The sequence below is a fragment of the Manihot esculenta genome, chromosome 12 (genome assembly GCF_001659605.2).
Source record: "Manihot esculenta cultivar AM560-2 chromosome 12, M.esculenta_v8, whole genome shotgun sequence".
Classification (NCBI taxonomy): domain Eukaryota; kingdom Viridiplantae; phylum Streptophyta; class Magnoliopsida; order Malpighiales; family Euphorbiaceae; genus Manihot; species Manihot esculenta.
In genome coordinates, this window is record NC_035172.2 from 1495747 (window position 1) to 1522112 (window position 26366).

The 26366-nt window shown below is 34.3% G+C and overlaps 5 protein-coding genes across 14 annotated transcripts in view; 3 read left to right on the forward strand and 2 right to left on the reverse strand.

The window, feature by feature from the left end:
- Positions 1-657: 657 nt before the first annotated feature.
- On the forward strand, positions 658-2972 carry LOC110627280. 4 transcript variants are annotated; one of them, XM_043962235.1, is made up of 3 exons: positions 658-997; positions 1240-1576; positions 1744-2972. In XM_043962235.1, exons 2-3 carry the CDS (start codon positions 1551-1553, stop codon positions 2714-2716), a joined length of 999 nt encoding a protein of 332 aa, XP_043818170.1. In that variant the 5' UTR covers positions 658-997; positions 1240-1550; the 3' UTR covers positions 2717-2972. The 4 variants fall into 4 exon arrangements, with proteins under 4 accessions (XP_043818170.1, XP_021629229.1, XP_021629228.1 ...); XM_021773537.2 differs by lacking the exon at positions 1240-1576 and having other exon boundaries at positions 1733-2972; XM_021773536.2 differs by lacking the exon at positions 1240-1576.
- Positions 2973-3116: 144 nt separating this feature from the next.
- Positions 3117-4170, forward strand: LOC122725245. The gene has a single exon (XM_043962237.1). The coding sequence runs from the start codon at positions 3674-3676 to the stop codon at positions 3920-3922; it is 249 nt and encodes an 82-aa protein (XP_043818172.1). The 5' UTR covers positions 3117-3673; the 3' UTR covers positions 3923-4170.
- Positions 4171-5961: 1791 nt separating this feature from the next.
- LOC110628218 (F-box protein SKIP14) lies at positions 5962-10219 on the reverse strand. Of its 2 annotated transcripts, none has more exons than XM_021774766.2 (3): positions 9876-10219; positions 8452-9373; positions 5962-7512 (listed from the first exon to the last, which is right to left on the reverse strand). In XM_021774766.2, exons 2-3 carry the CDS (start codon positions 9358-9360, stop codon positions 6961-6963), a joined length of 1461 nt encoding a protein of 486 aa, XP_021630458.1. In that variant the 5' UTR covers positions 9361-9373; positions 9876-10219; the 3' UTR covers positions 5962-6960. The 2 variants fall into 2 exon arrangements, with proteins under 2 accessions (XP_021630458.1, XP_021630457.1); XM_021774765.2 differs by having other exon boundaries at positions 9855-10219.
- A 2878-nt stretch (positions 10220-13097) lies between these two features.
- Positions 13098-16951, reverse strand: LOC110628336 (signal recognition particle subunit SRP72). Of its 2 annotated transcripts, XM_021774961.2 has the most exons (6): positions 16582-16951; positions 16337-16473; positions 15483-15835; positions 14985-15081; positions 14607-14885; positions 13098-14283 (listed from the first exon to the last, which is right to left on the reverse strand). In XM_021774961.2, the coding sequence occupies exons 1-6, from the start codon at positions 16721-16723 to the stop codon at positions 13297-13299; spliced, it is 1995 nt and encodes a 664-aa protein (XP_021630653.1). In that variant the 5' UTR covers positions 16724-16951; the 3' UTR covers positions 13098-13296. The 2 variants fall into 2 exon arrangements, with proteins under 2 accessions (XP_021630653.1, XP_043804964.1); XM_043949029.1 differs by lacking the exon at positions 16582-16951 and having other exon boundaries at positions 15483-15838; positions 16337-16469.
- Positions 16952-17727: 776 nt separating this feature from the next.
- LOC110628853 (probable thimet oligopeptidase) overlaps positions 17728-26366 on the forward strand; it is a 31804-nt gene continuing 23165 nt past the window's right edge. For all 5 annotated transcript variants that reach the window (XR_002490127.2, XR_002490128.2, XM_021775672.2 and 2 more), the window contains exons 1-7: positions 17728-17979; positions 18156-18277; positions 18479-18642; positions 23227-23317; positions 23484-23663; positions 24623-24703; positions 25246-25326. Coding sequence is in view for 3 of the 5 variants with exons in the window: in XM_021775672.2 (XP_021631364.1) it covers positions 17820-17979; positions 18156-18277; positions 18479-18642; positions 23227-23317; positions 23484-23663; positions 24623-24703; positions 25246-25326 (879 nt within the window). In the remaining 2 variants the exon portion in view is untranslated. The remainder of the gene's footprint in view (positions 17980-18155; positions 18278-18478; positions 18643-23226; positions 23318-23483; positions 23664-24622; positions 24704-25245; positions 25327-26366) is intronic.

The window sequence follows — 26366 nt, forward strand, 5'->3', positions numbered from 1 at the left end:
AAAAATTAAAGTATAGTCATTCAAATAAAATGTTAAATATAATATTTTATTATTTTTTAAATAAATTAATTTATTTATAAAAATAATATTAATTTATACTTTACTAATAATATATTTGATTTTAAATATAATAGTAATTAGATAAACTTTATTGTGTACTAAATAATTATAAAATTTTATGATAAATATATTATTTTTAATTATTTTATATATACTATTATTTTAAATTAAATAATATCTTTATTATAAAATATTTATAATTATTACTGTTTAAAATAAAATTTATTATTATTGAAAATATTAACTACATATTTAATAATTATATTATTTATTATTAATTTTTAATTTTAAAAATTAATTAAAATTACACTTAAATATAAATATTAATTAATTTATATAAAATTTAAATATTTTAATTAAAATATAAAATAATATAAACATTAAATATTTTTAAATTAATTAAAAAATAATAATAATAGATATAATATACCGATTAAATTATTAAATTATTATATAAATTATTAATTTTTTTGAAATAGAAATTATTAAATTTTATAAATCAATTAAAATTGTAACAAAAATTTAAAATTGGAGTAAATTAAATTAAAATTAAAAGATTTAAATTAATATGTAAATACACAACGTCGGGCCTTTTATTTACCCCTCTCTCCCACACCCTCAGACACATTCCCTATCCCTGCATTATCGTGGCTGGTATTTTTTTGTCATTGAACTAAACCCTAAAAGCTACTGTTATCCAATGTGCAATGGTTCTCTCCTAGAGAAACCGAGTTAAAAAGTTGCAATCTTTGTACTGTTTGGTAGAATACCCTCCATGGAGAAGTACTTATTTTCATAAGAATATGAAGCTTTTTCAAGCCCCTCCCAATTCCCACTCAATCATGAGCTTCTGTTGTTCTTGTTAATCTTAAACCCTTTAATCGTCTTTCTGTTTCGGCCAACGAAATCAGCTTTCGCAACTCAAGGTCTCTTTCAGGTATTTTAACAAACAAAATAAGTGTACTGTTCTTAGGCTTTGTTTGGGACTTGGAGAATTGAGTTTCTTTCTATCAATGGTTGAATTCTGATATCCTATTATGGATTTTCTAACAATTGCAGAATTTATGAACTGGGTTAAATTACCTGGCAAAAATAGTTGAGCTCCTCCTTTGCTGTTGAGTTAACAATTTGGTGTTTTTTTGGTGTGCTATTAAGGGTCGAATATCTTTTGTGCTGTAGGTGCAAAACAAAGGGAAATTCCATTTGAAGATAGACCTTCTAAAAAGGAAGATTACAATGATTGAAAAATAAATCACCATATTTTTTTTTTTGTTGCATATTGAACTGGGTTTTAGGGGTTTGATAAAAATGCTGGAATTGGCTTCTTGGATTTATTTTAAGGCTATTACTTTGATAGAAGAATCTGCTGCATACCCTGTTTATTCAGTGCAACTTTTTGCTCTTCTTTTGATGAAAGGATAATTGACTAACAAGACTCAAATGTGCTGAACTCCTTGAGAGGGGGTGACAAAAGGATATCTCCTTAGTTGATGTTTCCTTCTGACAGCCTTCAAATGTAGCTTACCAATATCCTCTAATTCTCTAAGTTGTTTGATAATCTTGCTGATTTTATAATTTGTTTTTGCTTGTGCTGCTTTTCATGTTATATGAGATGGGGGGAAATTTTCTCTCTTATGTGTCTATTTGCCCAACTTTCTTACTAATCTTCCAGCCCTTTTGTAGGGTCTTTCGGCTGAAGAAAGGGAACAGCCACGTTTTCTTTGCAATGACCAAGGCATTCATAAGTAGATTTCACAGTATTCATCATAAAGCGTCAAGGCCATTGTCTCCCAGAAGAAGGTTTGGAGGTGGATATTTCAGAACCTTGTCCACCTGTTCACCTTTGATCTTTTCAACAGACTCTCTCATTGCCCATCCCCCCTCATCACTAGCATTGGTTGCCTGCATTACGCATTCTGATGCACCCCAACGCTCAGAAGAATGGTTTGCCCTGAGGAGGGACAAGCTGACCACAAGCACCTTCAGTACTGCCTTGGGTTTTTGGAAGGGAAACCGTCGGTTTGAACTCTGGAATGAAAAGGTTTTTGCAACTGAGATACATTTCGTTGAAGCTGCTAAGAGAGCCATGCAATGGGGTGTGCTCAATGAAGCAGCTGCTATAGACGGTTATAAAAGCATCACTGGCCGTGAAGTTAGTCATCTAGGATTTGCAGTCCATTCAGCGGAACAATTTGACTGGCTGGGTGCCTCCCCTGATGGTCTTCTCGATTGCTCTTCTGGAGGTGGCATCCTGGAAGTTAAGTGTCCCTATAACAAGGGGAAGCCACAGGTGGGTTTGCCCTGGTCAGCTATGCCTTTCTATTACATGCCTCAAGTTCAGGGGCAATTGGAAATAATGGATAGAGAGTGGGCAGATTTGTATTGTTGGACACCAAATGGAAGCACTATATTTCGAGTGCATAGGGACCGTGCTTATTGGGAGCTAATACGGGAGATTTTATGGGAATTTTGGTGGGGGAATGTGATGCCTGCCAGGGAAGCTTTGTCACTTGGGAGGGAAGAGGAGGCAAAATCATATAGGCCAACACCGACTCACAGACAGACAGGGTTTGTAATTTTACAGAGCTCAAAGTTAGCTAGTGAATCCAAGCTGCTGTGTAGGGAGATTGCTGGTCATGTGGAATTTTACAGGTGATGAAGTCCAAATTGCACTTTCTCTGTCTGAGTAGGCGTCTTGACCGTGCGTGAAGATAAAGGGAAGAGAAGCACGGCTAGGAATTAAGCGAGCACAGTCAAACGGCTTGGTGATAACAAGTGATGAAGCAGATGATATCATTTAGTTTTTGTATTCCATTTATTATTTTCATTCATCCATCAATTAGCTGTTGGACTACATTATGTATTTGACTATTCTTCCTGAACCTGATTTATAATATACTTCACTTGTGCAATCTGATTTCTTGGTTTGGTGTACAGAGTTGAGTATGATTAAGGGTGTGATGGAGTTGAATAGAGTCGGTTCAATATCAAGATTGAGTTTGATTCGGTTATGTCAATATTGATTTATCAAGATTGAGTTTGATTCGGTTATGTCAATATTGATTTTTAGAGCTTGAATTCAACTTAATGAGATATTCAAAAGTATTTGAAACTCGGACTTTTAACTCTAATTATGAGTTTATAATCTTAAATTGAGTCGATTTTGAACAATTTTCAAATTGAATTGCATGGGTATATGGGAGTCAGATTTGAGTTTTAAGGGTAGTTCTCAATTCTCATGGAAGTTCTAAGATTGATTCATGGGCAGCTTGTACCAAAAAAAAAACCAACTTTTTATAACCATCGCTTCTGTCAAAAGAGTTGAATGCAAGGTGGTGACCAACTTGAGGAATAATCAGTTAATTATAGCAACATTCATCTATAATAAGCAAGAGAGAGTTGGACTACTTCCTAAACCTGTTCAACCATAATAACTAATTTATTACATTAGTCAAATTAAATGAAAGCTAAAAATCAACAGAAACCTAAAATAAGCAATAAGCATTGAGCCAATTCAGGTACCAGTTAACCAAAAATAACAAATTTTTTTTACCAGACAAAACTACTTTCAGTTGACAGTTGGACCTGCACCTTCTAAAAAAGCCATGTTGTTATGCTAATAACAAAAGAAGCAATGGAGGAGAGAAAAGAAAAGGAAAAAGAAAAAGGAGAGATGAATTCAGGGCCAACATGGGCTGACCAATGGGACAATCAGAATCCAGACCCTCCACCGCAGACAGAGTCTGAGACAGACAAGAAGAAAGAGAAGGATGGAAGCAAGAACACCTTGGGGAAGAAGTTACTGAGCCTCAGATGGATGAAAGAGCTGAAGAAGAAATCTCAGAAAGGGGAGGGAAAATAAACACCAGTATGCATCAATGGATCCTCTGGAGAATCCATTAGTTTTTATTACAGTTTTCTTTCTTTGTAATCTTGGATCCCTTGACGTTTTCAACGCTCTTGTCCTTTTGTTGTTCATCTTTCATTTATTAATTTCTATATGATTTCATGGATTTTCTTTTTTGTAATCCGAGTAGTACAGTTGCAAAGCATGAGTTGCTGTGTCTGTAACTCGGTAAATACTTACTTAAATCTGATCTACGTGGACAGAAAAATTGTATTGAAATTTATATTAAAATTATAAAGCTTTATGTATTTATGTTTTAAAGTAAATTAGAAGAGATCTTAATTTCAATTTGAAATAAGATTGCATTGATAATATGTTATAAATTATAAGATATCCAAGAAAATGAAGAAAAAGACTAGCTGAATAAGCATATGCAGTACCAAAGATTGCAGATGTTAGATTGATTGCAACTTCAACGTAACAATCTATTAATGTAAAGTATGTGCTTTTGATATCAATAAATCAATAAAAAAATAAAAGTATTTTTAAAAAATTACATTTATATCTTAATTTTTTTAAAATTATAAAGTTAAAATTTTAAGATTGATCATGATTTTAGCCAATTAATTAATTGAACTTAAGTTAATGGTACATTATAACTTTTTTTTTTTTGAAATTAAGCATCAGCAAACCATAAAACTGTACCTGCCCTTCGTACTTGCTGAACTTGAGCTTCCTTCCATTCTGTCTGCTTTATAACTGCTATATGCACTACTTCACCTTCAGCCCTCCTTTTTCCTTCCCACCAATCAAGTTTCTATGCTGCCATAATTCATATAAAATCGAAGCCGCCAGCGCAACTTCAGTCTCAGTACACGATTATAGCAGCAAGATACACCAGCCCCACAATGTATTCTCAGTAGAGGTGAACCTCAGCCCAGCTACGAGCCATACTCCACGTGCAAAACTACAAGATAGCAGAACGTGATCAATCGTCTCTGCCACTTGTTCACAAACAGGACAAGTTTTCAATGCCTGAACTTGGTTCTTCCTCAAATTTACATAACTGGATAGAACATTGTGCAAAACTCGCTAGCATTTTACAGATGCATTTCCAAACAGCCTGTAGATTTGTTTCAACCATGGGCAAGTTACTAGTGAGCAACCTATAACCACTCCTTACTGAATAACTCCCATTCTTCGTATACTTCCACATCCAACAATCTTCGCTATTAGATAAAGCAGAAGCAGGTATTCGAAAGATAGCATTCTTATCTCTTGGTTGAAAAATCTTAGAAATTAACTCGAATGTCATCAATACCAGTATTATTCGTTGACTGAACCTAGGGTGAATCATTTTCTAATAACCATGGATCCTTCCATACATGGCTTTAAAAACCCGAATTTATCTTCCGCGACAACTCCCCCTTAATACCTCCATCGTCTGTATCACACTGCTCCTTAAATAAAATTTGTAATTTATAAAAAATATGAACTTATAAAAATTATAACTATTAATTATAAATTAATCATCGTCTAAATTTTACTGATTGTGTTTTTAAATTTTATAAATTTATGAAGTGAGGCGAGAATAATTTTATAATTTTATAAAAATTTAAATAACAATTAGCAAAATTTCAATTTCAGTAAGTAATAAAATGATATTATTTTTAATTATTTAACAAGATATTATTGACATGATTAATTTATATTTAATTATTATAATTTTTATAAATTTAAGTATTTAATGATTTATAATTTTAATTCAAATATTTAATGAGTAATCCTAAATGTTACATAATACAAATATATAATTAATTTAAAAATACTTATTTCAATAAACTATTTTATTAATGGAATAAAACTTCAAAACTTTTTTCGGTATTAATAAATGTAAATTTTTTTATAAATGTTTGGCTTTTTTTTCATCCAAGCCTTTTACTTCAGCGCATGTTAATTTCAAATAATATTAGTATGAATTGATTTTTTTTGTTTTTTTTTGGGTAGCTTTAAGCTACAAGATGTATAACTAGAACTCCATCCAACAAAAACTATTCACATAAATTCCAATTTCTTTCTTCCTTTTTTTTTTCTTTTCCATTTAAAACAGAAATAACAGAGTCGGATGCCCAAAATGAGGCCCACAACACTTCCTCGTATGGAAGACACAAAATACAAAACCCATACTACTAATGGATGTTACAAACCCCACCACGGCCGCCAAAAACAGATTGTGCCTCTGCAATTCAAGAAGCAAGCCAGAACCCAGCAATGAGATCATAAGTGAAACAAATCCATGATCATCGGAAGTATATGGATCTGCAACTCCCACAGCTAAAAATGGAGAGCTCCGGCGAAATCAGTGGCTCCATCCACAACCATGCACCACAACAATACTAGTTTTAGAAGAGCCCACATCACATATCCGCTTCACAGCAGGAAAATTAATTGACGCACCTCCTCAAGCAATGAAGATCTCGTACATTAAGATTCACTTTCACAGCAAGAATTACTCATATACAAAATGTACACCGGACAAGCCGCTTTCTGCCGCTGATGACAAGGAACTCCTGTCACGGCCAAAATACCCCACTTCCATACCGATAAAAATGCCAGTTGCGCACACCACAGGCAAAGGAATGCCTTCTCCATCAGACTTCTGTTAGGCCACATGCCAAATAAAAGAAAACCAGAATATAAGATCCTTCACTGTGAACAACCCGTGCATAGCTAGTGAAATGACTCTGAAACCATATCCTTGCTTTCTGTGTTTTTTTTTTCCAATTTTTGTTATTTCCTCTTTTTTTTTCGATCCTTTTTTCCCCCACAAAGCAATAAATTTGGGCAGTAAATCTGATCTGCATCCAAGACAATCTTCAAATCTGCCAATAGCTTCATCTCAGATGATCGACACACCCAGAAGGCAAAACAAAACTGAAAGGGAACCATAATACTAGATGGCTGCCCCATATTTTCTCCATAAGATTCTAAAAAACCAATTATGCACATCTGAATCATAAAATGGAACCAAAGGCATAAACAGATATCTGTCTCTAGCCATGAAGTCGGAGGCTGCAGCTAGATTCACCAAGAAGAGACTTGGGAGGACTAATCCTGCTATCTTGTTTCTCCTGGCATTTCTGGAGTTGCTTCCAACAATCTGAACAAAGCAACTCAAGGCAGAATGTCTCAACATATTCATTGTCATTAATGCACCGGCCACACTGAATACACCGAGGTATACAAAGTGTGCAAGCCCTGCATGCTTGAATGGGATGTGCTTTCTTCTGACAATCCTCTGCAGGGCAATCATATACTAACCTCAGGTTTTGGCATCTTGGACACTTTTCAATATCAATAGTACGATCATCATCACAAGAAAGATAAAAGTTTCCTCTGTGATAAAAATGTGGCTTGCAGGCATTCTGCTGCTTGTACTTATCTGTGCCCAACAAGAACTTCAGTTCTTCAAAATGCTTCTCTGTCACTCCATAGAGCCCACCAATCCTTAAATGCTTCACCCCTTGAGTACCCATAGTCTTAAATGCCTTTAAGCTGGTTACAATGCCTTCAATGCTGAGTCTTGTACATCCAGGCACGCACAGCTGCACAAAGGAAGAAAAATTAGCATCTAATCAAAGTCAGAAAAGCAGCACAGCAAACATATATACTAAACTAAATAAAAGTTAAAGAAAAAGATGCTAGAAAAATCCATGCCCATAATAATTGATGCAAATAAACTGAGAAGAGATATGCAGTCTGGGAAAAAAGGTGACTTGGGCTTCCAGTAGATCCCAATACCTAGTCACAGTGACCAAAAGAACAAAAGTTTGACAGGTCAAAACTATTAATGAAGTGAACAAGCATAGGAGTCCACCTGATCCTCAAGACTTCAGTGTAAATTAGGAAGGAAAAATATTTGACATTATTTAAATAGTTTTGTAACTATAATCATGTTATGCATAAAATTTTATTATTAAACCCACTAAAGCTATTTAAATAGTTTTGTAACTATAATCATGTTATGCATAAAATTTTATTATTAAACCCACTAATGCCTCAACACAAGCAAGTTCAGTTTGATATCTTGCCTTCACTACTTGTTTCAGAAATCAGGCACAAGCAAACTGAAACCTTACAGTATATGAAACATGCTAAAGAACAATAACCCAAAAGCTAAACTGTTGCTTCCTGCAAGTCATCATCTGTCAACAGCAGTTATGAGTTACCGCTCTAACAGCTGTAGTATACCGTCTATAGATACACTTCAAATCACTTAAACTAGGGTTCACAGTATAATCAGTGCTTCAGATACAAGTATAATCCGGCATGGATTTAAGGAGAGAAACTCAGAAAAGTCTGTCAATAAAATAGCAAAATTAAACATTTTACTGCCAAATCATAACCATAATACAGTTCAGATTATTTACATCAGCCAATTAAGGCTAAGCAATTGAGTCTAATAAATTGTACATCTTTGAATAAGCAACAAATAACAAGACACGGAAAACACAACAAACAGCATCACAAAAAGAAAAACTCACCTTGGTTAACCTAGGGTTATTTTGAAGAACAAACTTCAATCCATCATCAGTAATCCTTGGACACTCGATCAGGCTCAGGCAGCGCAAGTTACCTTGAGCCCTATTAGTTAATTGCAATAGGACCTCATCAGTGATCTTCTCATTCAGTGGTTGATCTATGTGAATGCTCCTCCATAAAAGTGGATCATTCTGAACAGTAGAACGCAAGGATTTGCAAACCATTTCAACAACAAGAAGATCCCGCACACCAAGATAACCAAGAGCAAAAGCAAAAGCCACATGAGGGTCTCCTCCATCTCTATCATAACAAACCCCATCACTCTCATGAAACTCTCCACTTATCTTATCCACAACACCATCACTTTTATTGCAAATTAATTCATTCCCTAAGCTCAAAATGTCCTCCACATTACAAGAGAACCTAAAAGTACCATGACCAGATGCACCCCCTACTTCCTTCTCCAGAAATCGATCACCAAATCCACCAACTGCATTCAGGCTAGTATCAAACTCCATATTACCAGGAAAGGCTTGGAACCTCATTGCATTATTCCAAATAAAATTCAACCCAGCAAATAACTGATAATTTCCATCATTCGTGGCAATCTGATCCCTACCATATCCACCATAGTCCACCTCCAAATCTTCAAGCCAACCAGTAAGGGCAGTAAAAGTAGTGCTTATGCCCATGCCAAAGGGGTCCGATGGCAGAAGATCAAGAATGTCCTTGTGCACTGATTCATGTGAGCCACACCTATCGGTCCTATCCCTCCCATAATCAAAACAATTCTCAGCCTTGTCTGGCAGACCCTCCACAAGGTACCCATTAGCAATCCTCATTGGGGAAACCAAATTGTCATCAGGAAGATGCCCAGGAAACAGAGGTCGATGAGAAAAATTCAAGGCCATTCTATGTGAAGTCCTAAACCACAATTTTGTTCAGTCGAAGGCAAAATCGGCAAGGAAAAAAGTTATAAGAGGAAAATAAAAGGGAATTTAGGTAGGAAAAAGTAAAGGAGAAAGGGAAGAGAAGAACAAAAGAAGAAAAAGAAAAGGAAAAAAAGAAGAAAAAGAAAAAAGAAAAAAGGAGGCAATAGTCTAACAAGAAAACCCTCAATTTCGGATAGCAAACTAAAACAACGCAATCAAAAATTTCACAGAGTTTCTTGTTCAAAGAAACCTAAATCAGCTAGAATGGAAATAAAGAAGGTACTGCTGATACAAAATTTTTTTTAATCTATACAATTAAAAAATAAACCAATCACCTTTTTCCTTTTTTTTTTTCTTAGGGTTCGGAATAAATGGATTATATATTAACAAGAACTAAACGAAACAGAAGATAGATCGAATAAGCAAAGATGATGGTATCAGAGACAATCAAATAAACGCAAAGGAATTATTACCACAAATTGGAAGAACAAAACCTTAATTCGGTTTCCCAGAAACGCAACCGCAATCGACAGATAACACCAGCAAATATCCTTGGTATCGAATCCTCGAAGAAGGATAAGAATAAGCCGAAGAAGAAGAAGGAGGGTAGGATTTGAAGAGTGGAATTATAAGCGGAAAAGTGAAACAAAAGAAGACAAGGGTTTTCTTTTTCTCTTTAAAGTTTGTTTGGATTGGGGATATTTTCTGGTAGGGAATTCGATCCAAGAAGAGATGGGAGTCTGTCGACCGAGTTGGGAGAGAGAGAAAGAGAGACGAGAAAACGCGAGAAAATAGAAACAAGAAACGAACGTAAAGGAAATCGAGTGAGAGGGTAAAGGGCAACGGTGAATTTGTCCCCAATTTTAGAAGAAAGAGCAGCCCCTCTGCCCTTTTGACGCGTGTCAGGTGTGAAATTTTGCTTTTTTTTTTTTACTACTGTAAATTTTTAATTTATAAATAAGAATAAGTAAAAATAACTTTCATTACTATTTAATTTAAAATTAATAATTTTTTTATAAAAAAATATATCAATTATAATTGTTCTTTGTTATGAAAAGATTCTTTTAGATATTTCATGGGATTAATATTCCAAAATTTACCATATCTGTAAAAGATTATATTCATTGATGTAAAATGATTTTCATAATTTTTTAAATAAGTAATTATTTATGTTAAAAATTAGGCATATCTATGATCTGATAAAGCATGTATGTTGTCAAATTATTAAAAATTTTAAGTTATTATAATATTTCTATGGAAAAGCTCTATTAAATAAATCCATTTAAATAAGAGATAATGCAAGGAAAAGGATAAAAGATAAATTAATGATTTTGATAGTGTTTAGAAAATAGACGATTTTATTTAAATTTTAACAAATTCCTATTATTTATTTATTTTAATTATTTAAAATTAGTTGAATGAAACGTAACAAAATGCTAAAAGCAATGTGAAAGGAAGACTTTTTTTATGAACCATTCAAGATAATTAACAACCTAATATTATTTTGTTTAGACTAAGAGATATAGTGCTTGATCTTTGGATCTCATGTTTGAGTTTGATCATTTTCTCCATATTATATAATACCCTCTCAAGGATTTTTAATGCTACAAAACATGCTTAAAAAGAAGCTGATGCTTTGATTCTGGAATCTGTGTTGATTTGGTGAGCTAAAAGCACAGTTAAAAAGGAGAGAAGAAGAAGAAAAGCATAAATGCCTGCCTTAATGCTCAAGCAAACTCCGTATGAAGGTCAGTTCAAAGGAGGGCAAGAAACTCCTTGTGAAGGTGTTTGTTTGATTTGCTTAGCACTCCTTGTACGTCATGGCGAGCATCCTTGAGTCTCTGTCACCCTTTTGACGTGACTCAATCATCATCACTTTAGAAAACCCTAAAAGACATGTTGTCGCCATTTTATTAATAAAGAATTGTTGATGAATTTCAGAAATATTCTGTAATCAGAACCAAATTAGTGGGGAAAAAAAAAATGAAGAATTTAACAAGTGTATCGGAAATTAAGCTGCTAAAGTTTTCGCCACCTTTTTCCATTCCTATGCGGGCGTTTTTGGCCTCTCTAGGAAGCAAGAAGGATTGGTACCAGAAAATGATTCCAACTGCAAACCATGGAAAGATAATATCTTTCTCTTTCAAATTTGTGCAATACCAGGTAAGGTGGTTTGATTCCTTCTACCATGCTAACAATCATAATTGGAATTAAATTTCAGATCCTTTTATTTTTAAAATCATATTTAAAATTAAATTTTAATATAGTTTTGGTGCGATACTAAATAATTTCAATTTTTATTTTAATTCTTTTTAATTTTAATTTTATTTTTTTAAATAATATTATAATATTATTACATTTATTTTAAAATAGTAAATAACTAATATCAAAATAATAATAAAAATAAAATATTAATATTTAAATAATAATAAATATTAATATTAATATTTATTTTATATAATTTTTAATAAAATATTATATTATTTTATATATAATTATTAATTATATATTTTTAATAAAAAATACATGCCTAAGTAATATATAAAAATATATTATATTACTAATATGTGATTCACTTGTATAATATAATTAAAACTATAAAGTGATTGATATATCTATATATATATATATATATATATATATATATATAGTTTATTTAGATAGAATAAATTATGCTTAACTAATTAAATTATTTAAATTATATTGTTAATTAGATTATATGATTATTTTGTAATATTTTTAGTAACTATTTAATAATTAATAGAGAGTTATATTTAAATTATATAAATAATTTAATTTATAAAAATAATTAGATAATATTAAATATAAAAATAATTAAAGAGCCTATATATACACAAAAATTAAATTTTTATTAAGTTTGAAATAACTTTCAAATAATTATTTTATTTATATATTTATTTATTTATAATTTTTTATTATATACTATTTAACGATTTATAAAATTAAGATTTAAATTCATTAAATAAAATTTTATAATTTTAATAATATAAATTATAATATCATATTAAAAATATAATATCATTTATTTAAAAAGTATCTCTATAAAATTGATTTTCGATACAATTTCGGTTCGGTTTAGTTCTAATTTGATTTTTAATAAAAAAATCTGAATCAAAATCAAATAAGTTCAATTTCTACCGTATCAATTTTTTTTTTCAATTATGCTACAGTATGATTTTTCAATTCTGATTCCAAACATTTGCAGCTCTAATACCAGGAATCCTTCCTAACTACACGTTCTTAAAAGCTTCCTTTTCAGAGCATCTGAAATTCAAAAGCTGAAAGATACAAATGTTGAAAGTAAAGACCAAAACCAAGTGGTTTTCCTCCTTTCTCAAAAAGGCGGGTCCCTTCGTGAAGCCACCGTGCTATGTCCCTCTTTTTGTTCAATCACGACAGGAAATAGTCAAATACAAGAGAACTTGCACCCAAAGGAATTCCTGGTTTGAAGCAGATAAAAGTACAAGATACCATTCCAATGCTAAAAGGTTATATCCCCCAACCGCTGTATTTTGGAGATAGATAGATCCTAGCTATTCTGCAGTAACAACTCCAAGCTAAAATACATGAAGACAAGCATTTACCGGTAAACTGCACCTTGAACTTGAAGTTGACTGACCTTGGCCGGAATTGAAGTAGCCCACCGAAAAGAGGCATAAACGATGGAGTACTGCCCCACAAAACACACTTGTGCATGGCAAAATAAGAAAATCAATTTTCTATTTGTTCCAGTTGTTTAGAATTTGGACACAGCAAGGGTAAACTACCAAAATCTCATCTTCAGTGAAAAAGTTAAATAAATGACAAATAATTGGAAAATTTTTAACCAGGACCTAGAGATTTTTTCCCTTCTCTCTCCTAACTCTTTTCTTTTGGGGGGAGGGGGGATGAGAGTCACTTCCTTGACTTCTTTCTCGAAGACTTGAATGAAGGTTTTGATTGTTCTGCAGCGGCATTGGAATTAGCAGCTTGGTTTGACTTCGAATTTGAGGAGCTGGAATTGGTAGCACTAGCACCAGCTTCATGCTTTTCTCTAACTACAGCACCCTGAGATCCTCTCACCTGAGCTGCTCTCTTATCCTTTCTCTTGGGCCTGTAACTTGATCTCTCTCTCTTGGGAAGCCACCTTTCTGGATCTGGAGGAGGACCAGGATTCGCAGGGTCAAACCCTTTAGGAAACCTAGGCTTTCTCTTTCTCTTTTTCTTCGGTTTCTCTTTCTTGGCCTCCTCTTGTACTTCAGCAACTGACAAATGGGAACCTTCACCATGCTTTGCCCCAGAAGTCTTCTCCAAACTATCTACATCTATCCCTTTCAGGCCTGGTAAAGGTTTCAGCTGCTTCTCATACCCTTCTGCCTTGTCAACATTCACACGAGCAACTGTACTTACCAGCCCTGCCAATGCTTCTATGCTCCCGTGGCTTTTAACAAGCTGCTCATATAGGTGAGCAGCATCTTCCTCCCGCCCATGCCTGATCTTGAAGGAAGCAGCTTCTTGCATTATAACATCTAGCTTGCTGTGCTCAGTCATAGCATTTGACCACCATTTGATTGCAGAATCAAGTATGGAAGATGCACCATCAATATCTCCAGCCCGCTCTTTAAGAGCCACAATGGTAGCAACAGTGGCAGGCATGTGCTGAATATCAGGTATCTTAACCAGGGAGTCGGCTGCTACTTGAGGATGGCCAGCAGCAGCAGCAATTTGTGCCCTTGCAAGAAGAAGAATCTTAGATTTAGCAGGGAACTTTTCAGCAAACTGCCCCAGTATTTCTTCAGCTCTACCAGCTTTGTTCTCTCTAACCAGGACAGCAGCCTGAAGCAGTACTGGCACCACACTGTCAGCAAATGTGTCTGCCAGAGTAGCAACAATATCGCGCGCCTGTTAAACATTGGCAATAAACAGAGGCCATTAACAAAGCTGAGAATCCCCCAAATCACTTGGGGTCTGTTTGCATTATTGTTAGAGCTACTATTGAAAAGACTACTTTCTTAAATATATTAATTAGAAAATAGTAAGACTGATTTAAAATCATATTTGACATATTTCAGTCATAAGAAAACCTACTAAACTTTTTTCTAATAGCTTTTTCAATACAACTAAAATGATGTTTATTTTCTGAACAACATTTTTTTGGCCCTTATTGCTAATTTTTAAAAGAATGCAACTCAAAACTGAGAAATGCAAAAAGATAAATAGAAGACCTGATCCATCTTGTTCGCATGGAGAAGTAAAAGCACCCGGTTTGCATATATTGTTTCTCTTTGTTTTGGAGAAAGCTTTTCAAGTCCGTGAGCAAGCTGGAAACCCTGTGCATCTTTTTCTTTGAGCCGATCAAGTTTCCTCAGGTTATCAGAAACATCTCTTGTTCCTTTTAGAGAAACAAAGTTGTTAACAGCCACGACAAAAGATGATTCATCTGCCAGATTTCGGTTAATAATATCTGTGTAAGCTTCCATTGCCTCTTGCGGTCTTCCTAAGAGCTGACGAAATAAGCTATATCCATTATTGGCTATTTAAAAAATCACCTAAACAGGAAAAAAATTATGGGGAACTTTTTGCATTACATAATATTGTTTTACCTGATTAACATATGCCAACTGGACAGAAATAGGAGCCAATTCAATCTCTATATCATCCTCAGCCAAGTTTTCATCCATCAATGTCTCCTGACCAATTCTGAGAGGAATATAAGAAGATATAAAGCATGTCAGTCCATGGTACTTGCATTGTTGGAGAAATTTATAGCTCAGAATAATTTTACCCTATTTAGGAGTTTCAATTAAGAGAACAAGTTGTGAACATTGCTGATATGTAACATTGTCCGCAAAATGAACAAAGAAATTGCACCCACTGAAGAAAAGGAAAAGTAATAGAACTTATAACTAGCTTATGTGTGTCTCAAGAGCTGAATAATTTATTTCAAATACCCACAAACTAATGACAATAAAATAATAAAGGAAACACTTATGAGGCAAATATTAAGAATTCATTGTGATCATTTTAGTACTATTGAATGAGTAGAGGGCAAGTTGCTCACTGCATCTAGTTTCTCACAAAACATAGAATGAGTCTATCACCTTCTGGCTGTTAGCAAAAGTTGTTCTGCTTCATTGTACTTATTCCTTTCAATCAAAGAACAAGCAGTGTTGTATGCCAACTCAAAGCTGCTAGATGCTTTAATTCGATTTGCTTCCATCATTCCTTGCACTTCAGAAGCTCTCCCACCCAAAACCAAAGCAGCAGCAAGATTAATTTCTAAGGAATCAATCTTGGATTTTTGAAGTTTCTGATAGACATCAACACAAGTATCCATTTTCCCCATACGAAAGAAAATCTGAGATTCTAACAGCATCGTTTCAGAAATTCTCTCTTGGCCTTTCAAGGACACCAAAGCTTCATCCAACTTGTTCTGTCTGTATAAACAGTATGCCTACTAAGAAGAAACACAGGCCATTTAATTCCAATTAAGACACTTTGAGAACCAGAAGGAGAATCTAAGAAATTCAGCTATCTGTCCAATCGAGCATCAAACGTAAGCTAACAAAAGAAGGTTCAAACTACAGTAACTTAGCAAGCAGCATAATGAAATGAAAATAAAAAAGACAAGCATTACAAGTACCTATATAGAAGCTAACCAAAAAACATATAAGAAACCATAAGCTTCAATTACCAAGCAAAACCAATATAAAGGATTAAATCCTTCTTTCTTCTTTTACATCTTCCCATGAGTTATTTTACTCATCATACCTCTTTAACTAAGATCCGCCGGAATGGCTAATGCATATAAGCAAACAAAAGTTCAATAAGTAGCCACAATCTTCGCTTTTTTTTTTTCCCCCTAATTTAGTAAAACTGTCGAAATGCTCGACAGTAACCGTAAACAACAACCCACATTTAATATAAGAATAAAGAAGAGCACAATTTGGCCTACCTTGAAGAAACTGAAGTCAACAGGAATTTTCTGAGCTGACTGAATCGTTGAAAGAGCATTCTCAATGCTATCAGCCTTAATCAAAGCCACAACCTTGCATCGAAGCGCGTCCTCATCGGCAGGAGCAACTCCGAGAACTGCAAAATAGCAACAGCAGCAACAAATTCAATATTGAAAAAACCAAACCATGTCGTTAACTAAGAGCTGAGAAAAAAAAAAGGACTACTGGAATATGATAATTGGACCTTGATCTGCAATTTTGACAGCTTGCTCGTAATCGGATCGCTGGATGTGCTTATTAAGAGTAGTGAAGAGATCTTCAATGGCGGGCGGAGGCTGCCATGCCGACTGAGAGGGTTTCCCCTTGTCTTTCGACTTGGGAGGCATGTTAATGTTGATCGGGAACCAAACAGAGAAAGGAAAGGGAGAGAAAATGCAAGTGCTGAAAGAATGATAGGGATCGGATGAAAGCGGAGGAGTTTCGGCTCGGTATACCGTATCTCTGCTCGCTGTTTTGTTTCTCTTGTCTACTCAGCTTGATCGCTAGTGGGCCAGAATTGGACCAACCAGCGCGTTTCTGGATTTACATGGGCAGGATTTAAAGGGCCTTCTGTTTGGCAATTGGCAGGGGGAGGGTAATGGCCTGTGAGGAGAGAGGATGAAAATTTCTTTACTTTTATTTTATTTCGAGCTATTGCCATAAAACCCACGGCTTTGTAATTACAGTTATAATTAAAATTTTTAATTTTACATAATAAAATTTTAATTTTTAAATTTATTATAATTATAAATATTCTCTAATTATCAAATTAGATAAAAAAAATTTAAAATTTTGCGTAAAAATTGTCAATAGTGTACATAAACTCTTTAACTCTTTTTATAATTATCGTAAAATTTTAAAATAATTTTATAAATTTTAAATTAGTGTAAATATATTATTTATTTATTAAATAGATAAAATTACATACATTTATTTTTATATTTATTTAGTTATTAAATATTTTGAAAGTGATACGCTAATTAAAAGGTTTTATATTTATAAATATAACAAAAATTTATTAAATTATATCTGTTAATAATAATTTTAAACTATTCTATTAAGAATTTTAATCAAGTTTGAGTTATTTATTTATTTTAAAATTATTTCTCACTGTAATAACTCATTTGTTTTTATTCATCTGTTGAAACTCAATTAAATAAAAAAGAGTTTATTTAAATAATTAAAAACATACTTTGATAGTTCGAATAAAAATTAATAGGATCAAGTATATTATGATCACAGCAAATAATTATTAAATTTGTATAAATTAATTATAATTATTTCGAATTAAAAACGAAGGCTCCGACATGTGATTTTATCTATCCTCTGTCTGTGTATATAAATAGTTTTTAAATTTGGACAATTTCATCGCTTCCAGTTCACTTTCCGCCCAGAGCGCCCCAAAATTTCCCTCCCAATTGCTGCTTGGTAGAGAAATCAGAAATGGCGGAAGGTCAAGAGAGCAGCGAGAAAATGACTGCCAAACACAAGAAGAGAGACGCGAACCTACTCGCCTTCACCGGTGCTGCTGCTCTCCTCGCTCTCACCGCTGGCTTCGCTATCTCCGCCTTCAATTCTCATCGCAGAAGATCAAAGAAGAAAGGTCCCGGCCTTTATCTTCACTTCTATTTTCATTTCTTTACTCTTTTTTTGGCAGTTTCTTGCTTGCTAAACACTTCCAGGAATGCATTTCTTTTGTTATTGTAGTCAACATATTTCTATGTGCTACACAAGTTTGAATCTCATGTAATTTTCTGTGTATTTATTGTTGTTAAATAGATCTTCCGGGGTCTACTGTTCGTGTCAGTCTACCGGCACCTGAGATTCTGAAATTAGCTGACAGAATCATTGCCAAGTCGAAAGAGGTTCATGATACAGTTACTTCTATTCCCCTTGACAAGGTACTTCACTCTGTATTTTCATCTTCGGGTGAAATTCAAGCTCTTAATTTTTTTCCCTTTTTTACTTCCTAGTTCTGAGGAAGATCAATTATTCTATTGTGATTGCAAGAATTAGTTACTTGATCGCTGCTTTTATTGCATGCTTTGACTACTAAGTTGTTTGTTTCCCCTACTTGATCAGTTACTTACTGAACTATGCAGGTCTCTTATGCAAATGTTATTGCTCCCTTGGCTGATTTGGAGGCACAACAATTTCCACTGATTCAATCTTGCGTGTTTCCGAAGTTGGTATCCACTTTGGAAGATGTGCGGAGAGCAAGTGCTGAAGCTGAGCGGAGAATAGATGCTCACATTTCCACATGCAGGTTTTATTTACTTAGCAGCTAATCGTGTATTGCATTTCCTTGTTAGTTTCCCCCTTTTTCTTAAAACAGTTTGTTGTAATTAAATCCGTCCTTGAGCCTAGACTTTATTAAGTAAGGAATTTTTTAAGTATACACTTCTCTGTTATGTAAAACCAAATTAAAAATAGTGCTATTAATTTCAACATTAAATTATATATAGTTTCAGTCGTAGACTTACTTTTTTTTAGACTGATGGTAAACAGTAATTTTTATTAGTAGTGAATTCATAATACATACAAGTTCACCTATCTATAGAGTGTACATGTGATAGTCAGCGGCTTCAGCTGCTTGCTTGCGGATTTGCGGTGCAAATCCGTCCCACATCGGAAGATTTGAAGGAAATTGAATTGTATATGATAGCTAGCACAAAACTACTAAATAACTTGGGTTAATCATTTTGGGCCAAGTGGAAAGTGGGTCCAAAAGTTATTTGGGCCAGTTCGGGCCCGGCTGTTTCAATTGGTATCAGAGCCACCCTGGGTTAGACAAAATTGTGCGGAGCTAGTAGGTCTGCGAGGAAAGGGCTACCCGTGAGAGACGAGGTGGAGCCGCCCGAGGTACTAGCGAACCACAATACCTAAGGGTTCGGTTCTGGTTAGCAATTGTAATGGATTCAGTTGCGACGAGGACGTCGCAAAAATTTAGCGGGACCGAGTGTGATAGTCAGCAGCTTCAGCTGCTTGCTTGCGGATTTGCGGCGCAAATCCGTCCCACATCGGAAGATTTGAAGGAAATTGAATTGTATATGATAGCTAGCACAGAACTACTAAATAACTTGGGTTAATCATTTTGGGCCAAGTGGAAAGTGGGTCCAAAAGTTATTTGGGCCAGTTCGGGCCCGGCTGTTTCAGTACATATATGGAAGAATCTACATGAAGCTACTAGAACTTTCTACACAAGCCTAGCTAACTATACATGCTATCATCCCCTCAAGTTGGATCAGGTGGCAAGGCAACCAGATGCAACTTGGAGAAGAAAAACTTATGTTGAGGACTAGACAATGATTTTGTGAAAATATCTGTAAGCTGATATGCTGAAGGCATATGGTTAGAAGCAATAAATCCCTTTTGTAGTTGTTCCCCAACGAAATCACAATCGATATTAAGATACTTGATCCTTTCATAAAAGACAGGATTGCGAAATTATATGAATGGCTGCTTTTGTTATCGCACCGTAAGGAAATAGGAAATTGCACATCAATGTGTAAATCTTTTGTATGTATGATATCCATAAAAGTTCACAAACTATGGCTCCCATGCCGCGGTATTCGGCTTCTGTAGTGGATTTGGAGACTTTTTTGTTTCTTTGTCTTTCAACTAACAAGAGAATCACCAAAAAATACACAAAAATCAGTGATAGACTTTTAAGAAAAAGAATAAATGGCTCAGTATGCATCACAATAAGTTGTAAGTTTAGTCAAGTTAGATGTAGTAGAAAAATATAACCCTATAGATGAACACGTCTTGAGATATCTCAAAACATGGCAAGCTGCATTCCGATGTGGTTTCCTAGGATTAGACTTGAATTGGCTCAAATAATGGACAACAAAATTAATGTCTGGATTAGTAATGTTGATGTATAACAACTAGCCAATCAATCTTCTAAACTTATCTGGATCAAGAAGCAAATCACTGGAAGAAAGATCAAGATTTAAAATATGCTTATGTTTAATTTTTATTGTGCCACTTTGTTGAGGTGTATAAAGGCAAGTAGTTTGGTAAATGACACTTTAGAAAAAAATAAAGAAGCACATTGTGAATTAATGAATTCTCCTCTATTATCAGACCTAAGGATTTAAGTTGTTTGTCAAATTATGTTTGGACATATTTGAAAAAAAAAGTCAAAATAGAGTGTGTTTGATCTTTGAACTTAAGCATATATGTCCATGTGGCTTTAGTTTTGTCATTGATAATAATGATGAAAAATCTAGTACCAGTAATAGAAGGTATAGCAAAATGACTCCATAGGTCTATATGAATCAGCTCAAAAGGAGTTGTGGCAGTGGTATTACTTTTATGAAAAGGCAATTTAGACATTTTGGCTAAGGGACATAGTGGGCACAAGTAATTAGAATCAACATATTTCTTAAAATCATGTATATGATACATCTTTTAACATAAAGAATGTCCTGACCTAGTATGAAAAACAGAAAAAGGAACTTTTGTAATTGAATTTATAAAAGAGGCAGTCCATTTATTACAATCATCAATCTTAGTGGTATTTACAGGGAGATTGGAAGATATCACATTACAAACAGAATCAAGACAGGACTGAATGATTGAATTACAAAAACTAGTACTATCTAAGATGTATAATCCATTGGTTATGCTTCCAACAGCTACTGTAGAATTATTTTTCTGGTCTTGAAAGAAAACAGCAAGATGAGTAGAATTTTAATGTCAAGTTAGAGGTTTTAAGTAATTTGGACACAAACAATAGATTTACATTGAAATTAGGAACAAAGAGGACATTCAGCAATTTCACGCGTTTGTGCAGTGTAATGGTGCCTACATGTGAGACCTGTGTGGAAGAACCATTTGCTAAATGGACAGTTATAGGTGAAACAATTGTAGAGATATATGGCATATAACATTTATAAGGTGTGGCATGATCTGATGCTCCAGTGTCAAATCCATGCTTCTTTTTCTGTAATTACAACACAACAATTCAATATTGAAGAAGTGGATTGTGTATTGAAATAACAAGGATTAGAGTGGTTACCAAAGTAGTCAATTGGATGATAGGTATAGGCTGAATGTGAATTGACTGTGTTCACTGTAGTAATGGCTTTACCTTTCATCACTTGATTCATCTCCAGTTGTAAGGACTCAAACTTGGAATTGACTTCTTCAATCTTGTTCAACTGAGTGGTGATAGATCCAATATCGTCTATTGATGTTTCTGGAATTGATCTTGTATTGTGATCATCTACATGTGATACATGAGCAATATATCTTGATTTGGAAGTCCCTGGATTCATGAAGTTCTTGTTCTTGTTCTTGAACTAGTCTAGATAATCGATCAACTTGAAGCATCCCGCTCGTGTGTGTCCATCCAAATTGCAATAATCACGGTGACCTTCCCTTGCATCGTACTTCCAATATTCTCTCCTATTGCCATGAGACCTGATTGCAATTTTAGTATGCTCTGTAATATTCGTTTGAACTTCCTTCTGCGATTCTACTCGTAAGACCATTGAGAACGCTTTATTCACTTTGGTAGTGGATCCAGAAGCAGAACTTGGCTTCGAACCTGATCAAAGGCATCATTAAGGCCCATGAGGAATTGCATAAGATGATTTGCATTGTGGATTTCCGTCGCAAGTTTTTCAGATCCACAACTGCAAGGAGGTATCAGCATGATGTTGGCTAATTCATCCCAGACTTATTTCAACTTGCTGCAGTATGCTGTTACAGAGAGATTTTCTTGTGAGATCGATGCTATCTTTTGCTTGATTTGATAATTGGTCTGTTGCTTTTGCCGTATCTCTCTCTGAGCTCAATTCAGAGTTCTCTACCGTTGGTAACATAGAGAAAACTTCCAACCAACTCTTTCGAAATAGAGTTCAAAATCCATGATATAACCATGTAATCGCACCTTCTCCACCTCTCGTAGTTCTCAGAACTATCTTTTGGAATCATCACTTTTCCTTCCACGAACCCTAGCTTGTTTTTGGCTCCAAGTGCAATCTTCATCGCTCGAATTCAGCCTCTGTAATTAGTTTCGTTTAGCTGGATACACACAAGCGGCATCGCCTGATTGTCATAATTTTGCAATGTAAAAGTATCATCGGCCGTATTTTTGGTAATTTCTCTTGCCAGAACCGGTTGAGATCGTGTTGTAGCAGAGCTGCCTTCTTCCATCGTTCAGCTCTGAGTCTGAGAAGGTTCTCGATACAAGAGAAAGAAAAAAAAAAGAGAAAATGTTTTAAGAGACCCGCTTTGATACCATCTTAGACTGACGGTAAACAGTAATTTTTATTAGTAGTGAATTCAGAATACATACCTATTTATAGAGTGTACATATATGGAAGAATCTACATGAAGCTACTAGAACTTTCTACACAAGCCTAGCTAACTATACATGCTAACACTTTTTGATTCTAGTGGTTGAATTAAGTTACCTTACACAAACTCAGATCAGACATAACTATACTGATTGTATTTATTCCAAAAAGTCAATGAAAGGTATACTGTGGCTAGGTAGCTGTATAGACTGAAGTGTTACATGGCAATAATAACAAATATCTAGTAATGATTTTCCTTTTGCCTTCTCTTTAAGGGAAAAGAAGTAGACATTGGAAATGTTTGGTTAGTTGATGGTATGATTACTGTGAAGATGTTTGAGAAAAAGGTAAGAAAGTAAATTTAGCTTCTGGCACTAACTTGGTCTGATATTTTTATGTTGATGCAATCAGCATTATCATAATTCATAAGGCTTATGTATTTCATATTATGTAATTATGGCAGTGTTAAATAAGTTGAGTGCTCACTGGCTTGATTACATATGAATTGACCATTATCCTATTTCATGCAAGCTGATCAGTAAACGTGAAGATTTATATCGTGTTGTAAAAGCTTTTTCTGTGAAAGGAGAGTGGATGAATCCTGAAGCAAAACACTATGTTAAGTGCCTGGTAAGGAAAGTTATAATTGGTAATCTTTTTCATTATTGGGACATGGTTTATTATGATCTAGTTTTTTATGAATAGGAACATTGGTTTCATTTAATTCTTGAAAAACTTTTGATCTGTGTAAGTTGTTCAATCCAAGTGTTGATTTTTTTTTCCTGATTAGTGACAGGTTACAGACTTTGAGCGGAATGGTCTGAACCTTACTGTTACCAAAAGAGAGGAAGCTCAGCGCTTGAGAGCTCAAATTGATGAACTAAGCTTGCGCTACATCAGAAATTTGAATGATGATAGCACTTGTATCCTTTTCAGTGAGGCAGAGCTGACTGGATTACCACCTGAGTACCTGAAGGTATCTCTCTCTCTCTCTCTCTCTCTCTCTCTCTCTCTCTCCATGTGAAAGGGGGGTTGGGCATGGGTGCTGAGAAGGCTCATAGTTCTATTTCTGGATGGCTCTAACTTGATGTTGCTTTATAAGTTGCATGGAGAAAATTGTGTACTCTATGTTCCCCTTTCTCTGAAATGGTCAACATTCAATATACAAATTCCGAGGTTTTATTAACATTAGATGATGGCTTAAAATTATGACAGTAATCTAAAATATCTTCTGTTCTAATAGTAGCTAAAATGTTCACATCTGCTTATAGTACAGGGGGATTGGAATTAGCCCTAACTTTATTTTTTCATGTTATTGAACAATTGACCTGGACATTTTAGTTGAGAATTGGTGGATAATAGAATTAAGTGGATGCTTCAAATAAAGTTTTCTGTGCATACTGCGTAGGAGATTCCAGATATAGCATGAAGTCACCATGTTCAGACTTTAGAGGAGCTTTTATAACATATCTATATTTTTAGTATTTTAGCTTTTCTTTTTGAAAACCAGTACTTCAATTTGATCCAATACCATGTGTAGAGGAGCTTTAAGTAAATAAATGTTTAAGCTTTTCTTTTGGAAAGTGAGTTTTTTTAAGTTGACTCCATGCCATGGAAAGAGAAATTATTACAACATATCCATAGTTGAAAAGTGTTTAAGCTTTTCTTTTGGAATACCAGTTATTTAACTTGACTCTATAGCACGTTCAGAGGAGTCTTAACATTATATTCATGGTTGAAGTGTTTAAGCTTTTCTTTCAGAATTAAAAAATTGTTCATTTTTTTTAAGCTTGAGTATGGACACATTATAGCCAAATGAAATGGCAAAGGAAAGCTAGTTATGGGTTTGAATAAATTCTATGCTGCTTATGTACAAGTCAACAAAACTTTTTGATGTACTTTTTTCTTTTGGTGCATGAATTTTCTCCTTTGCAGAGCTTGGACAAGGCTGAAAATGGTAAATATAAGGTCGCAATGAAGAGTCATCATGTTCTTATATTGTTGGAGCTTTGCAAGGTATGAGATTATGGGTGATTTATTTTGTGTCTCCCACCTTCAGTGTGCTCTGACTTGTTAATTGCATTTTGCAATCTCTGCTGCTGCAATTTGTATAAAGATTGAGTACTTATGCGTTGAGTCAAAATCAAATGTGGGTTGGTTATGGTGGAATATTTTGAATTATAAAAGAAGATAGGAGAAGATAGTCAGTATTTCGTCTTGCAACTTTGCTAAGTTCATAGGTATCATTCTGTTCTAAATATAAAGGAGCTTTGATATATACTCAAAATCAAAAATCTACATGCCAATTCTATTACCCAGAGAATGATGTTGCAGTCAACTGGCACTGAACAAATTGATTTACTGGAAGCACACTGATAGATTATGTGCTGCTTTGGTTGATTTTGGTCATTAATCTAAGAATAACCTTAAACTCTTCTTCTTCTTCTTCTTCTTATTATTATTATTATTATTATTATTATTATTATATTTGCAGTTCTGATCTGGTTATATTAACAGATAAGCTTACAGTAATGATATTTTACTTTGAGCATGTGAAGGTAGGAACAACAAGAAGGATTGTTGCAACAACATATGGGAAGAGGTGTGGAGACGTCAATCTTTCTGTCTTAGAACGTTTGGTAAATATTTTACCTTTCTTATTTAGAAACACTGCTTAGTCAAGATCAAAGGTCACTTGATAGTTAATTATCAATCTCAATTTGATTTGTCATATTTTGATGTGAGCGATAAAAATCAGAGAAAGAATTAATTATCTAATTGACTATTTGAAGATTTTTGGGAGAATTTAGAGAATTCTTGTATTTCACTCTTAATCTTTACAATTGGTTTATATGACTACTTATAGACAAAGAATTATATCTAAACAGGAAGCAAATAATCAAATAATAATTGCAGAGATAATTAAGGATCCTAATCAAATCAAATCAAATCATATCCCTAGAATCAGTTAGGGTTAGCAAATAAATCAACACTCCCCCTCAAGTTGGTGCAAAGATGTCGCACATGCCCAACTTGCAAATCAGATTATGGTAGATCTTGTTGTTGAGCCCTTTAGTAAACACATCTGCAAGTTGCCCAGTAGAAGTCACATGAACTAGGCTCAAGACACCATCTGTTAATTTTTCTTTAATGAAGTGCCGATTAATTTTAATGTGCTTCGTCCGGTCATGTTGGACTGGATTTTGTGCTGTACTTATAGCAGCTTTATTGTCACAATATAAAGTTATCTTGTCTCTTTCGGGCAACCTCAACTCCTCCAATAACTTCTGTAACTATAAGAGTTCACACGCACCTTGGGCCATTGCTCTGTATTCTGCTTCAGCACTTGACTGAGCAACAACACTTTGTTTTTTGCTCCTCCAAGTGACGAGTGTAACGACCCGAAAATCGGACCGCTACCGGCGCTAGGATCCAGATCGGCTTAAGGCCGCCGGGACCCGTAGCAAGCCTGACATCTAACCTGTAAACCTGTATAATCCCATACATGATCAACAACATACATAAAAATTAAAATTTTTCTTTCTATATACATCAACCAAACTCAACCTGTGCATATACATTAATATAATATTGATCCCTCTGTGGGATCTCATCAGTGCCCCCAATGGGTGACATAACTTATGTTGAGTTGATTTACATAAACATCATAAAAATCTCT

What these genes read in the sequence shown, in the direction of transcription:
- LOC110627280 (XM_043962235.1), top strand. Translation starts at nt 1,551, where the DNA reads ATGTTTCCTTCTGACAGCCTTCAAAT. An exon ending in CCTTCTGACAGCCTTCAAAT is followed by an intron (nt 1,577 to 1,743) that starts GTAGCTTACCAA and finishes GCCCTTTTGTAG; the next exon opens with GGTCTTTCGGCTGAAGAAAG.
- LOC110628218 (XM_021774766.2), bottom strand. Translation starts at nt 9,360, where the DNA reads ATGGCCTTGAATTTTTCTCATCGACCTCTGTTTCCTGGGCATCTTCCT. An exon ending in ATAACCCTAGGTTAACCAAG is followed by an intron (nt 7,513 to 8,451) that starts GTGAGTTTTTCT and finishes TCCTTTGTGCAG; the next exon opens with CTGTGCGTGCCTGGATGTAC.
- LOC122725245 (XM_043962237.1), top strand. Translation starts at nt 3,674, where the DNA reads ATGCTAATAACAAAAGAAGCAATGGAGGAGAGAAAAGAAAAGGAAAAA.
- LOC110628336 (XM_021774961.2), bottom strand. Translation starts at nt 16,723, where the DNA reads ATGCCTCCCAAGTCGAAAGACAAGGGGAAACCCTCTCAGTCGGCATGG. An exon ending in TGTCAAAATTGCAGATCAAG is followed by an intron (nt 16,474 to 16,581) that starts GTCCAATTATCA and finishes GCTATTTTGCAG; the next exon opens with TTCTCGGAGTTGCTCCTGCC. An exon ending in CTTTTGCTAACAGCCAGAAG is followed by an intron (nt 15,082 to 15,482) that starts GTGATAGACTCA and finishes TATTCCTCTCAG; the next exon opens with AATTGGTCAGGAGACATTGA.